Source organism: Rhea pennata, chromosome 7 (genome assembly GCF_028389875.1).
Source record: "Rhea pennata isolate bPtePen1 chromosome 7, bPtePen1.pri, whole genome shotgun sequence".
Taxonomy (NCBI): Eukaryota; Metazoa; Chordata; class Aves; order Rheiformes; family Rheidae; genus Rhea; species Rhea pennata.
In genome coordinates this window covers 13,209,115-13,224,291 of record NC_084669.1, presented here as the reverse complement: position 1 = coordinate 13,224,291, position 15,177 = coordinate 13,209,115, and the positions used below count along the sequence as shown (strand labels likewise).

General features: G+C 41.2%; 1 protein-coding gene across 1 annotated transcript in view; it reads left to right on the top strand.

Moving 5' to 3' along the window:
• Positions 1-15,177, top strand: part of LOC134142590 (VPS10 domain-containing receptor SorCS3-like) — a 304,720-nt gene that overhangs the window by 95,263 nt on the left and 194,280 nt on the right. The window contains exon 2 of the mRNA XM_062579860.1: positions 4,847-4,914. Coding sequence (XP_062435844.1) covers positions 4,847-4,914 — 68 coding nt within the window. The remainder of the gene's footprint in view (positions 1-4,846; positions 4,915-15,177) is intronic.

The following is a 15,177-nucleotide window of genomic DNA, read 5'->3' as shown; positions in this document are numbered from 1 at the left end:
ATCTCTCCAAGTAGGCCAGTGCTGGCCTTTCAGATGTCTACTTGAAGTGATCACCTGTTCTCTCCATCTGCCGCTCCTCTTCTCTCTCCCTTCTCTGATAAGCACATCTCCTGATACAGGAGCACAACTGCCTTTGACTTGGCACTTTTTGGTTATTCTGAATTCACTAGTAACCTGCTGAAGGAGCTGCATACCTTTATGCTCTATTTTGTCAGAAACAAAGAACTATATATCTACTGTGGGGTACGTGCAAAGCACCTCACCAATTTGGAAGTAGATCTGGGTGAAGATTTAATGAACTAAAATTTTTCTTCATAGTAAAATTTTATGCCATAAGAGATTCTTATGCCACAAAATACTCTTAAGGGCTTCTGAGCTCTTTTGTGATTTATAGGTTCAGAGATTCCTGATAGTTCTCCAAACAATACAAGTTTCTTTAGGGGAGTGTTTCCCATGTGGAGCAAAACTGGGGCACCTTGTTTTTCTCTGCTTTTACATCAGCTAAGTTGTGTCAAGAGTTGAGGTTACTGGATTGGAAACCTGTTGGCCTTCCTCTAGAGAAGAGGTACATCGTGCTAGACTTGGATCTAGTGGTTCAGTGTGCTATACAGTGGGATGGGAGGATGTGTCAGTGCCAGAGGCTCTTTAACTGTATTATAGTATAAGCCATTGAGGATAAATAATTGACAGGGGTTGGCATTTTTTTTTCATGTAGACCTTATAGAAGGTTGTTCAGCAGATAGTGTAATTTCTTCAAAACAAAAACATGCAGAGTCTGGGGAGGCATGTGTGTAAAATAAGGCATACAAGGAGATCCTTGCAGCAGTGGAATGTCACTTGTTTCCAAAGAAAAAATAATTTTTCTGACTATTCTTCCCCTGTTTCCACATCTGCCTTGAAAACCAAAACAGTTTATTGAATTTTCAGGTCATTTAGTTTTGTGTAAGCTCAGCTTTAAATTGCATTTTCCAGAGGGTTTGTATTGCCTTAAGGGAGTTGTAATTCAGCCTGACCTATTTCCCTGCTATTTCCTTCGGGCTGATTCTCCCTTTTTCGGTTCTCAACCAGCTGAACTGTGTGGCACCTTGGAGGATACCTGACTCTAGGGTGTCCTGGGAAATGCAATGCGACTGTGCAGAGCCTGGCCCGTAGTGAAATAGGTAAATTTTGCATCTGAGCTGCATTCCCTGGTGTGAGCATTATGATCCTGGAGAAAAATGCAATTCAGCATTGAGTTGACTTGAAATTAATTTAGGGGTAAGTTTGATGAACAGGAACAAGGCAGTTTCATTTGAGACTTATTTAAAAATGCCTAAGTGAAATTTTCTGCTGTTTCTGAATCAATATCACTTGGAACTCTCCTTCCTTTTCTCCTTCTTCCCCTCCTTCCTGCCTCCAAAATAATAAAAAAAAATCTTTTCATCTTGATTTAGGCTGAAGAGTGGGCATTTCCTATGGGATGGCAATTCTAGAGTTTTCTCAGTTCAGGGAAGAAAATGTTTAGTTTAGTTTTGAAATAATGTAATGAGTATGAAATGTCAAAATTTCAACTGAATCATTTTTTTTTTTTTTTTAGTGTGGAAGAATTTAAAGATTTTTTTGCAAAATGACTTTGACACAGAAAAGCTGTGGTTATTTGTTAGTATTGACAAAGATTGCTAAGTTTCTTCAGGTACAAAGTAGAAAACAGAATTGAAGGGCTCGGCTTGAATCAATGAGGGTCTCTCTCTCTCTCTCTCTCTCTCTCTTTTTTTTTTTTTTTTTTTTTTTTTTACTGGCTGAGTTCAGTTTTGCAAAAGTTAGATAGTTTTCTTTACAGTTTTTTCCATTCTGTTTCAACTAAAACATTAATGTCTCTTGAACGTCTCTTGTGCCCAGGTCTGCCCCTGACATCCCTGTTTCTAGTGTTGTTTCAGCATAGTTGGGGCAACATGGTGTGGAGGCCTCAGAACAGCCTCTTGAAATGTTTTGAAGTTTCCTCTGCAACTTAGTGTCCAGAGAACCATCTGAAAACAACCCAGGAACCAGCCTCATCTTTTGGGCTTTAATTGTGACATTTTTGTAGCAGTTAAATTTCCTCCTGTAGTCTCATGAGGCAGTGTTGGGGGGGGGAATAGGTTTTCCTGGCCCTTTTGGGGAAGGTTGAATGTTAAGCCTCTCCACTCTCCAATCCTTTCTGGTATTCAAACTCCCAAACTGTGGCAAATGTTACTTTTTATTGAATCTGAAGTATCTTGTCTCAAAAGCAAGCTGGGACAGGACAGGAGCCATCTGGGGTTGCAGTGCAAGTGTGTCATTTAGCCTGAGAGTACGTGGTGAGTGGTTTTATGGACAGCTTGTTGTAGGTGATTGTACTGTGTATTACTGCTGCCTCAGGCAACTCATGCTGTTTCCGGGAACCCTTTGAGATATTTAATGCAAAGGGATGCTTATGCTTTTGCTTTCCCTGCATTAACAACAAGCAGGGCTGGATTTTTGTTAGTCATCCTGGGTGAAAATCCAGAAAAGCCCTACTAAACAATATGCTTTTACTTTGGACTTGACCTTATATCTAGGACTTTAGTAGTAGGCTTCAACCTACTCTTGCAAAGCTGGTGTTATCCTGCAGTTTGCAAGGTTTACAAGAGATGAATGACACTTTTGAAAATACAGGGCCTAGGAGACCTGTGGAGAGGCACACAAAGAGCTGGGAGAATATGAATGCTGCCTCCAGTTGGAATTGCAACTTAAGATAGAATTATTCTTTGGAATTTGACCAGGACACGGGAACTTGATTTGATATTTAGGCCTGGGTCCAGGATCCACAGAACTCAGCTAAAGTCTTCTTTTTGGCTTCTATGGGATTAGTTTCCAAAACAGGAAAACTAACCTTCTGTAGCCTCCTGAGAGTTACAAGTCATAGGGGAAGGGTGTCATTTCCAGCTGAGCAGTGTTTGTGCTGTGGTGTACAGCTTTTGAGATTGATATGGGTGTATACAGAGTTTTACAATAAAAACGGTATTGTCCTTAATTCCCAGCTGCACAGGACTGGTTTAATCTGACATGGGCTTGCATACGCCAACTCAAATCTGCCTGGTAGGCTCCTTTTCACACCCTGCTGGAAGCTGCTCAGGTTCCACCTAAAGTTATCTGCGTGGGGAAATAAAAGAACAAAATGCAATCAAGGGAGGGAGAAGGGGAGTCCCGTAGAGATTGGACGCTCCGAGCGTCTATTCTAAAGCCATTGAGTTGGATATTGGCTGCAGAGTCACGTACCAAGGTCCCTTACAGTTTGAACAGGTCTCTTCCCGGTATTGCGCTGACAGTAACCGACTGCTGCAGCCTCAGTGTTGTGATATTGATTAATCCTTTGGCATTTTTCCCTTCTGCAAAGCTTTAAACTCCTCACCCAGCAGCCTTTCAGCCCAAATGAAAGGTGTGGCAAGTCCCGTTGTTTTGGGAGGAGGAGAAGGGAGGGAGAGGCAGCTTTTGTACTGCAAAAGATCTGTCTTGCGTACGAAAACTAAACGAAATGAAGCCACTGAGTGACAGCTCTCACTTGTACTCATTTTTTTTACCAAAATATGAAGTACTCATTGTCAAACCCCCTCCTCACCCCCAATATTTACTAAAAATATTACCCAAGATACTTTCAGCACCCAAGCAGATGCGAGGGAAACAAGCCTGTTCTTGAAATCTGCAAGGAGGGAGCAATGCCAAAATGTTAGAACAACGCAAAACTAAAATGAAGAGATGTGCCAGAGCTCTTCTCAAGGCCAGTCTCATTGAATCTGAGGGGGTGAATTGCGTGTCATGACTTATGCTAAAAAGGAAGGACTAGATGCTCAAATATTCTTAACTTCTATTGAGGGACCGCCAATCCTGCTGCAGAAGTTCTCATCCAGTGTGTCGTATTCTCCTGACTGGACCTGGGAGCTAGCTCAGGGGATCATGTGATATCTGAATGCATAGCTGTCATTTTAGGGGAGAGAGGAATTAGGTAATAGCTGGTAAATAGGAGAATTACATTCACCCACAGCAAAAGGTAAAGTTAGAACATGAAGGATGCTTAGAGGGAAATTACTTTCTCTTGTGAATCTCCTAGGTACCTGTTACCTCCCTTCTCCTACATCAGTTTTGCAAGGACCTGACTGAGGAGTTTTCATGGCTTGCCAAAAAGTTAGTGGTCTTTGAAAACTCTTGCTCTCCTTGAGTGCTGATGGTAGAGCTGAAGTTTTGTCATGCTCAGAGCCTAAGTTGAATGATGCACTCACTGCCCCTCCTTAGCACCATGGAAAGGTGGCAGTACCTGGAACTCATATTCTCATGCTCCTTCAGGTCAGAGACACCAGGCAGAGAACAACAAACCTTATCACAGGCAAAATGGACTATTTTGATGGCTGGGGATCCTTGTAGATGGACTCTGTTTCTTTCCATGGAGGGTCAGGAGTTTCATTGTTAGCACCTTGGGAAACAGAGGGGAAAACTCAAGTCCCAGTTCTGGCTGGACAGTTCAGTTACCAAGGGCACATCTGTTTTTCTCCCTAACCTTATATAACTATAGATACACCAAATCTATATAGAGAAGGCAGCTCACAATGTTCAATTCATTCCTGTTGGCATGTTTTATTTCAAGTGCAAAACATCAAAAGGATTAAAATAAATGTTACTAGTTACATGATGCATGAAGCTAATCTATTAAAAAAAAATAGAACTACTTCTTGATCCTTTAATACCCTAAATTTAATGGATAAATACTAAGCTGTCCTTTGGGTGATTTCAGATGACTTGTGTATTGTTACATAGTCTAAAGGAAAACTTTTCTCTCTTTCTTTTCCCTTTCTCTTCCTCCCTCCCTTCCCCCCAGGTGATTCTCATTCTGACAAAGCTCTACGACTTCAACCTGGGGAGCGTTACGGAGAGCTCACTGTGGAGGTAAGTGGATTGTAGAAATCACAGCAACTGACACGGAGCAGGGTCACTGTACCTTGCGTAAAACTGGAGGGTGAGCAAGGGAATGACTGAGTGAGTTGATCAGGGAGGAGCTGGGAGGGAATCTGAGATAAACTGGTGAGTTCCTTTTTGGAAGGGCATATGATTAAGAATCATTTTTTAATGAAGTGGATCTGCAAAGCAGAGGGTTGCTTGAGGTAAGGTGTCAGCCTGGCATGTAGAGGAGCTTGGTTTTCTTCTTTTCACCTTTGAGTGGCCTCAGATAAGTCCATTCATTCCTCTGAGTCTCTGCCATGAGACTGGCAATGATGACTATAGGTGGTAAATTGAACAGTGTCCAAGTTTGTGCATGTGATACAGTGCATGGTATGATCTTAGCTGGGGGCTCTGCGTGTACAGCCTATAGTGTAGATGCCTGGAAACGTTTGCTGTCTGGCCCCTCAGTAGGCAACAAGTAGTACCATAGCTGCAGCATTAATAAGAAACTGGGCTTGTTTTAGTGCAGGGATGTCTAGGTACTCTCTTCTATGGCACTGAAATATTGGCATGTGCTGATGTCCCCTGTGAATTAGTCAGGAAATCTTGACTCCTTGCTTAGTGTTTGTGGCTGTCTAGAGTGCTGCCTGTACCAGGCACTGTACTGTGTCCATGTCCATGCAAAGTCACCTACGTTACTCAAGCTGCGTTCCTCAGCCCTGTGAGCTGAGGTGGCCGTCTTGGCAGTGGATCCACATTGATGGGGGCCATGAGGTCTTTAGCCACCAAATGATTAGAGGTACCACAGTGAGGTGCTTGGTGTCTTCTCTGATACAAGTAGCCCAGATATTGTTCTGTCCTTGCCATGTTCCTAGCCTGGCATGGGAGACAACATCCTGGCTTGGAGAAGCACCCAGCTAGACTGTGTGTGTGTGTAATAGGCTGTTTATAGAGCATTTTAGGTCTTTCACAAATTATCCCTATAAATTATCATAGCTCCCTCCAAAAGAGCTTTTATCTCTTGGGGGTTGCCCTTCCTTCTAACACTGCACCTGTGCTGTGGAAAGGACATGCCATTAACAGAGTTGCTTACTCTTCAGGACAAAAATAAAAAGGCGGGAGGGGAGAGGGAGTTAGAACGGTGCTTTGTGTCACGTGTTTTACCTGGTGTACTATGCTTATTGCTCAGCCTGTAGAAGGAGTAATTGGTGAAGCTGCCAATGCGTTGTAACCATAGCTCTGGAGGTGAGGTGCTTCTTGGCAGATGGTTTATGTTCTGAGATAATTTAAAAGCCCATTGGGAGGAGACTTTGAGAGTGCACTGTGTGGTTATTTCCCAGGCAACGAGAGCCAGTTAATGTATTAAAGGTTAATTGTTGAGAAGAGCTCTTGAAACTTCTCAATTTGCACAGTAACTCCAAAGCCTAATTGCACTATTCCATGGTAATGTGCAAAAGTATAAATAGCCATGCAGCTAATAAGAGAGAGCACAGTCATTTCCACTTACCTGGTACTTTCCAAGGTATTTAAGCCTTAAAATCTTTTGCCTCTTTACCTAACAAGTACAAATGGCACTGTGATCGTACTTTAAACATAATTGCCGAGCAATCTGCTCTGCATAAATAACATAACAAGCAGGCAAATCCTATCCTAATACTGAGATTACAGCAGCATCTGAGCTCTACACAAAGATTGCAGCAGCATCCCTTTTGGAGTCTTCCCTGAGTGACAAAAGATGCAGTTTGTGGTCAGTACAACTGAATGCATCCTGGGGGGAAAGTATTGACTTGTGAATGCATCTCAGTCTGATCCTGGGTGAAACAGTGTGGGGTCCTGAGGCCCAGACAGGTTGAGAAGTCAGAACTCCTGGGTTCTCTTTCAAAGTCCTGGAGGAAAGGAGCCACCTACGGATGCTCAAGTAAGAGCTAGTAGGTAGTGCTACAGGGCTTCTAGAACCTTAGTGTTTCCTACCTGGAAAATATGGGATTAAATAATGTATTTTAGAGGGGGTTGTGGAGCCTTAAAGAATAGTTTTCAGTTCCTTTGGAAAGGGTGTTGTAGAAATGCAAATACATACTAAGTGGAAGCTAGAAGAGTCAAGAGGAATTGACTCTTTCTCAGAGTTTTATGTTCTATTTGCACTTCAAGGCCTCTGAGTCTCTGCATTATTTAAATGAATACTTTCCAGTATTTTCTTTTAATTTTTGAGCCTCTGAAATTTTCAAAAGGAGGATTTGTCTTTGCAGAGTGAACTTAAACCTTTTGGCAATAGCTTTGCTTTCATTAGTTACTTTTTGCAAACTCCTTCAAAGTCCTCCTTGAGCCCCAGGAGCTGGTGGGCCACAAATTTAATGCAGCTATCAAGTAATCATCAAAAGACAATCCCAATCCTGATATTTCCAGGTGCTTTTTGTTTTCCTTTGTATTTTCTGGGACTAATGCATGTTCCTTCTGCTAACCAAGAGCTCTGCTCATATGAGCAATAGTGCCATCTGTGTGATGTCTTTTCTGAACACTTGGCAAACACCGTTGCTTTCACAAGAGAGGAGTGGCTTTTGTGGCAGAGAGCAGTGAATCACATGCTGGTGCTTCAAAGGATGCTAGGACAGAGCAGGGTGCAATGCGATCTCCAAATATCATCTTGTCTCTTGTCTACTTCATGCATCAAAAGATTCTGCTTGGTTCCCCTGGGCTATAGCATAAGAGGCTGCTTTTAATGGAAAACTGAGTTGCAACATAACAAAAATTTCTAATGTCTACATCTAAATGCAAAGACAAGTAAATCAATAAGAGAACATCCTGAATGTAATTAAAAAAGGGAATGAGAGCTAAAGAGGGAGAGAGGAGAATTAACAGTTACCCTGCAAGCTGATTGTCTTTCAGACTGATAGGAGTTTAAGTGGAGGAAATGCTACTCAGCATTTGGGTACAAGAACACAGACATTGCTCTAATAAGTAAATCCATGTTTCTGAGGTTGAAAATTCACAGAAAAGGCCTTTGTTATTGGTATCAACTAGCTTCAAGAAAACAAACAAAAAACCCCAAACCCCTAAACAATCCCCCTGGCACACCCTTCTGAGTACCGCTGCTCCTCTTGGCCATATTCTGTCAGCTGTGGTTTGTATTTTTGTTTTTCCCAGCAGATGAGCAGAGGAGATTGTTTTTATTTGGTGAAAGCAAATATCTTATTGTTTTTTGTACCTGTCATGGTATGAGACATCAGAATTTTTTAGGAAGGGGTCTTTTCATATATCAGCAAATATATCTGGAAAAGTTTGATAAGCTTTTCAGGCATGCAGACCCTTCACCAGTTCTCATTACCTAGTGAAATATGTAACTGGGTAACTGTTGAAAATCCTAGCTGAAATTCTAACTGATTTTTAATTAAAAATTGGATTGAGACTTGTATGAATACTTCCTCCATCAAGGAAAGGAAAATACTCCTGCCCCTTTTATGTGAACCTGAATGGTTGTGATTTTTAAATGCTGTTGAAGAAGCTCAGATTCTGAAACCCTCTGCAGGTCAGGATCCTGGCATCAAAATTCATCTTCCACGAGGAGCTGTGATTGCACTACTGTGATGCATCCTGAAATTTGAACTTCCTTCATTGAGAGCGGGGACCCAGACCCTGACCCTTCATGGGAGCTGTAGTCCAAATAGGAATCTGTCTGACAGGGGAGAATGGGAGGGCTAGATATGTGAAATGCAGTGCCAAAAGGCACCATTCACGACTAAGGGTGAAAGGGGTTTTGCCTTTTTTCAGACATTTTATATCTGAAAAAATCAGACATTTTATTAGGAGGAAGATGGAAGGGGAGACTTGTTCAATGGTCTTTAAATGTGCATGTTCACAACATTTCCAGATGTGAACACACAAGTTGTGGTGAGTTTTGATTTCAGATGTTATCTTCATATAACCTATAGAAGTCCCCATTTAATATGTATGTTGGGCAAAAGAAATTGTTTTCTTTAGTTAATCTTATTGCCATACAATTGTTTTTTTATTGTATTGTGAGCATGGATAAACAGAAGGAATCTAGGGAACTCTATTTCTTATTCTGTGGGCCTTCTAGACTTCTAGATTTTGCAAGCAAAGAGTGATCCAGGTACATCCTTGCCTGCTGCTAATCCTATCTCCTATTTAAGGTGTACAGTTTTGAGGCAGGGTTCTGTGAATGTGACATTCTGGGATAAGTGTTTTTTGAAGTTGCCATTACAATATTTTAAGTTTTTAAAATGTTTTGAACTCTTTTAGCCAGTGTGGGCAGAGAAGTTGTTTCTGCTAAGAAAAATAAAATGAAAGTTTTCTCAACTGTCATCTTATTTAGTATCCAGCAATGATTATAACTATTTGGGTTGCAGTAGATGTAAGGACAATCTCCATCCCGAGGGAGCTTTTAATCTTGAACTAAGACAAAGCGACAACAGAATGCTACAACAGACAGGAGAAGGACGAGTTAGCAGGGAGGTGTTTATGATCAATGTGATAGCCACAACTGCAACACATCAACTAATTAGGCAGTGGGGAGCACATCAGATTTTTTTTTTCCACAGTGCAAGCTCTTGCATGTGTCAGCTCGGAGTCCTCACTGCCATTTTACCCACCTTTGATGGGTCCCCTGGAGTTCCCCTCCTCTGCCTGTGGTCTTGACTAAATTATTTAATGTTACATGATGTTGGCCCATGCATTAACCTGTACTTGAAACCTTGCCTGGCTCTTGCTGCTTAAGAGGCTAAAATGTTACTGGAGGAGTTCGTATGTATATTCATCCTTCTTTATTTACCCTCCCTTCCCCCCCAAAACAAACAAACAAACAATCAAAAAACTTACCATGATTGTGGTTTGAGAAAAAAAATATCCCCAAGCCTTTTTACCCTTGTGACCACTGTGCCTGTAGAGGTCTGTCTATCATCTTACCCTCTGAGTTGAATTACAAAAAACTTTCAGCTTTTTAATTGTAGACATGACTGTAGAACAGGCCAGCTACAATTTGCAGCTTGGAAACGAGAAGAGTAAAACCTCTCAACGTAGCTGTAAACTTCCTTATGGCTTGCACTGTTCTTTCATTTGGTTCTGTTTGAACTACCAGAGGGCTTTATGATATTTCTTCCCCTATCCTTGCCTCTAAGCTTCCTACGTTGCCTTGGAGGCCATCAGCATCTTTCAGTGTACCTCTAGTATTTGGTTCTTTTGCAAAGTTTCATTGCTCGTACTGATTTCTGTGCCCTATGCTCATATATTACATAGGGAGCTGGCTTCAGATAGGTCTGCTCTGAATGTGTGAAATGGTGACTGCAGTGTGAAGTGCCATGTGAATGGCTCACTTCTGGGAGGTGGGGCCTAGTCTCTCTTTTTTCCAAAGTTTATCTGCCTCCAAGATAGGTGAGACAGGGATCAGCAGACTGCTTGCATGACTCATACTTCCATGTCTTTCTCTACAATGCAAGCAAACCTGAAAAATAGTCTTGGCAAAGCCATAGCTTCAGTAGAGGCCTGTTTCTGCCCTACTGGCAATGCATTATTTTGACTGTGGTGTTGAGAATGACAATTGCAAGTCTGAACACTGCCTCACACTTGGTGCCAGTCAGGCTCTGCCCATGTTTTGAATTAGAGTGTTGTGGTTTCACTAGAACTTGCTGTATTGAAATGCAGTCTCCAGACAGCCACCATAACCAGCTGACGTCCCCCTGCACTACTGTCAAATTTTCTTATATATATTCTTTTTCACTGTTATACTGGTAACATGTATTTTGTACATATCTTGTTTTCTGAAGGACTGTATTCAGGCATAAAATTATTTGAGCTGGTTTTTGAAGTAATGATGCTTCCCATTACTGCGTATTATTTGGCATTTTGTAACAACATTGCAAAGTGCAGGATTCTTCTGATGAAAAGAAGGACTTAGTCGTACCTGCTATTGGCCATCCATGGACAGAAGGAAGGAGCCAGCTGGGTGTGCAGGCGTATTCCTGACTTCTCTTGGATTTGAAAACTAGGATGCCCAAAAGTTTGGTGGTTGTTGTTTGTTAGAACTTACAAACAGCCTAGCTCAGTAACGGCTGGTTTTCTTCTGGCTGTAGAAAAGCCAAAGTCTTTGTGGCTGAGAGACAGTAGGTGCAGACTGTGTTTGCTGGGAACTGTAGCAGAGATGACAGGGCTTCCCGTAGGCTCTCAACACCCTGAGATAGGGTTAGGGTGGGCATTTAGCAGCAGCTCGGAATAATCCAGATTTTAGCTTGTAGTACATTTGCTGAGTTGCCTCCTTCTCACAGCAGGTGATTCAGGTTACCGTGGCTCAGCCCAGCCTGGCTGTCAGTCAGGAGGTGTCATCTTGGCATGGGAGCTATGCTTGAACTGTTTGGAAAATGCACAGCAGTTGCATATTGGCCCATTTTGAGCTAGCTGCTGCCAGGTGAAGATTGTGGTCATTTAATAAAGAGAAATTCCTTGGCCCGAACAGCTGCATAGTCATTGCCTGTGGAGAATAAAAAACTTAGCAGTTCTGAGCCAAGTGAAAATTTCTTTTCTGCTCTCCTGGTTAAATTCCTGCTTGTTTTGGAGAAACAGGTCTCATTCTGTTGCTCAAGCTGGCATACCAGGTTTGGCAGGGATTCCTGACATCTGTGTTTGTCCACCTGTGCGTGTGTTGCAGCAGGAATCTAAAAGTGGGTCCTTGTTAAGAAAGAGGAGCAGGAGAGAAGGCCAGGCAGCTTGCAAGAGCTGTTGAGTCAGGAGAGGAATTAATGGGTAAAGGGCACTGTGTTAGGGATCCTATGGGGATGCTAAACTTTTATGAAAGGTTAGTCATAAAATAGCCTTTTTGTATTCTTTTTGTAACTATTAAAAGCAATAAAGGTGTTGCTTAGCTTCCTTGTCTTTGCTGATTTAGGAGTACGTGTGACAGGAGGGTTACAAGTTGCCAGTTATCAGATGGTGATAACCATTCACCTTCCTGTCCCAGTGCACATGTGAAGCAATCTGAAGTAAAGTATTCCAGAATTATTCAAAATGCTTTTCTGGTGTGAGATGATTCATTATTCTTTGAATTGTGACTCTTAGGGGAATAAAGACAAATCTTTTATCTTGGACTTCCAGAAATGTACATAAGAGATTGTTTTGATTTTTATCTAGGATGTGGGCTTCTATGTGAAGTTTCATAAATGGGGAGGAGAAAAGGGGGGGGGGAAAGAGGAGAGAGAAGTTTTAAAAAGCATGAACCCTATGTTTAGCCCTCCGTTACTGCCCCAGGGGATGTCCAGGGTGTACATGCTTTGCAGCTCAGAACTGAAGGAGAGGCTGTCATTGCAAAAATGGATAACATGAATTAAAGCTGATTTAAACATCTGTTTTGGGAACCTACCCTGAAAATTGGTAGGCTTATCCTAAGTTCAGGGTTATGTCTTAGAGTTAGGTAAATACAGCAGTGTTAATAGGAAAACATATATACAAAAACCAATTTCATTATGGAAGTGTGTGTTTGGCTTCTGGAGAGAAGTTTCATCTGTTTCCTTTCTGTTGCTTCCCTATCCCTGTAGGATTTTTCCACAAGGAAACAGTCAGGCTCACACCTCTGCTTTCTGATGGTCCCTTAATTTATCAAATAATAAAGTTAATGTTATCTCAGGGATGGGGGGGGGGCACAAGGGTGCAGTGCAGAGTTGCACAAACAGAAGTGGTGCAATGAATGCAAGTCTAAAAGCCTTCCTACGTGTCTTGGTGTGATGTGTGGATCTGAATCGTACCTCTATTAAGATGCCTTAGTCATCTTGTTCCATGGAGCTCATTTGTCTTTCACGAACCAGCCTTCTGGCTGGTCCATTTGTTGTGTCTCTTAATTGCTCTATCAATGACCTTCCTGAGGGGGCGGGGATTTCATCAAACATGGGACCTTTTGGATTTATTAATTTTTTGTTTGCCAAGAAAGCTCTGGAACTAATTGCCAAGACTTCCCAGAAGATATCAGTTTTCAAATTTTAATGACACTTATGATTTATTTATGTGCTTCCCCCTGCATCTGCTCATCCTTATTCCTTGGTGGAATTCCTGCTGAATCAGAGAGAATTAATAAAAACAAAACTGCAGATCGTAATAGTGTTTCAGCTAGGCTGTTAATTAAAAACTTTTGCCCATATTCAGAGTGTTTTTTCATATCTATGATCCTTTGAAGAAATAGATAGGTCTGGTTTGGGGTGTGTTCGGCACCAGAATCTCAATATGGTGAAGGTATTGCATGTTGCTCTGTGGTGGCAGCATAGAGATTAACACTTGCACACGTGTGTAACTCACTTCTCAGTGTGTGCAGCACACTGTGCTTTGTCCACAGCTCTTTAACAGCTTGAAGGCATGACCATTTTGTTGTAGCTGTCAGCCTTCAGATATGCAGCTGTGGGAGGGCTGGTCTGGTGATGGATGTTCCAAATACGTTTGTGTAAGGAATGTGTGTGCTAAACAGGTCTAGAAAAGTCATTTCATTGTAGAACAATTTTGACTTCACAGATTATTGGGTTTATTGAGATATTCCTATTAGTAAATATGACTGGGAATGTTTTGTTAAAATTCTTTTCTCCACGTGGAGTTGGAGGGAGCAAGATGAAAATGCAGTCAATCAAATTCCAAACTTTTTGAGGGAATGTTCTTAGGGCAAATGTGAAATTTCATATAAAATGGAGAGAAGGCAGAAGTGAACATTGTTTTGCTTCCATTTTTTATATTTCAGGTAAAAGTCCCAACCAACCACCATCTCTCTCTCTCTCTCTCTCTCTCTCTCTCTCTCTTTTTTTTTTTTCCATTGGTAACTGCTGAGTTATGTATACTGAGCAAAAGAGCTGTGACAGGAGAGACCAAGAATCTCCAGGGAGAGACTGATACTAATCATGTGTGGGGAAGATCTAAGTTCAACCCCTTGCTCTGAATAAGCATAAAGGGAAGTGCTTTTTTATTCCTCAAGTAATTAAATTGTGTAACGCATTGCCACACGATGTTGTGAAGCAGAAAAAATAAAGAGTAAATGGATTTCAGAAGGAGATTGAATGGAGGATGCTTTTGCTGGTGGCTGTTAAATGTGATAGTGTGGCTGTAGCCTCTGGCTCACAGTAATTATTTTAAGATGTGGCAAAGAAGGAGCAGGCATAGCTACAGCTTTTGGATCAGTGCTACATAAGTGTCATCCATTCTGCATTATTTCTTCTTCAGCAAAGAGGTGTTTGTGCTTTAGAAGTTCCTATGGAATAACTAAGTTTACAATGGAGATGTGATTGATATGCCACATTTGCTTTAGAGATTTGGAGCTCTCTAAATCAGGAGCACTGGAGGAGAGGCTGTGGGAAGGATCATATCATCTCCACTTTCTTCCTTATACTTTACCCAGAATATTCTTTGTTTCCCTTTTTAGAAACAGGTAAGTGGGCAATACAGATTTTTTTTTTCATCTGACCCCACTGTGGCTACCTTATTCAACCCAGAGATTTAAGTCTTCTACACCACAGAAGTTCTCCATCTGTTGCCCAATTAATGGCTATCTTGGATGCTATTAAGTTTTTTTCTATAAAGCTATAATTTTATTCTATAGTGAACTAAAAGGAAGATGTGAAACTCTAGTTTAAAAAAAAAAAAAAAAAGTTGTATTTCTGACATGATTTAATTTCCCCAGACTGGTCTTTCAGGTACACAGCCTGCTTTGATCACCCTTACAGTAAGGACTTAAAGATGTCCAGGTAATTAGACTTCCCATTCTAGAAAGCTAGAAGTTTGAATGGGAAATTGGGGGAACTTAATGTCAAAAAGATGTTTCCTTTGATGATCTCCAGATATCATAAAAAAAAAAAAAAAAAAAAAAAAAAAAAAAAAAAAAAAGAAAAGAAAAATCTGAATCTCCTAAAAATTCTTCTGGTATTGATACAAGTCTAAGGATCTCTTTACTAATTAATGAAATTTGTGCAAAGAACAACATGCATTTTAGAGAGCTGGAACTATACAGTTGTCTCTGCTTTTATGGTTAATTTATGGTATATTTAGTGATATGTTTCTGTCCTTTTTAATTGGTTACTTTGATTGTGAGTACCTCAAGAAGGCAGACATCCTGCCTCTGTAGAAGGAAATTTTGAACTTGGATCATGTTCCCCAGCATTTAGTCCTGGGGGATTGGTAGGGATGGCCAGAGGCAGTTTAGCCAAAAGTGAATATATTTTTGAAACTTCACAACCCATCTGAAACCGTCTTGTCAGAGATTGCAAATAAGGTATGTTTGTAGTGCTTTACCTCCTTGCT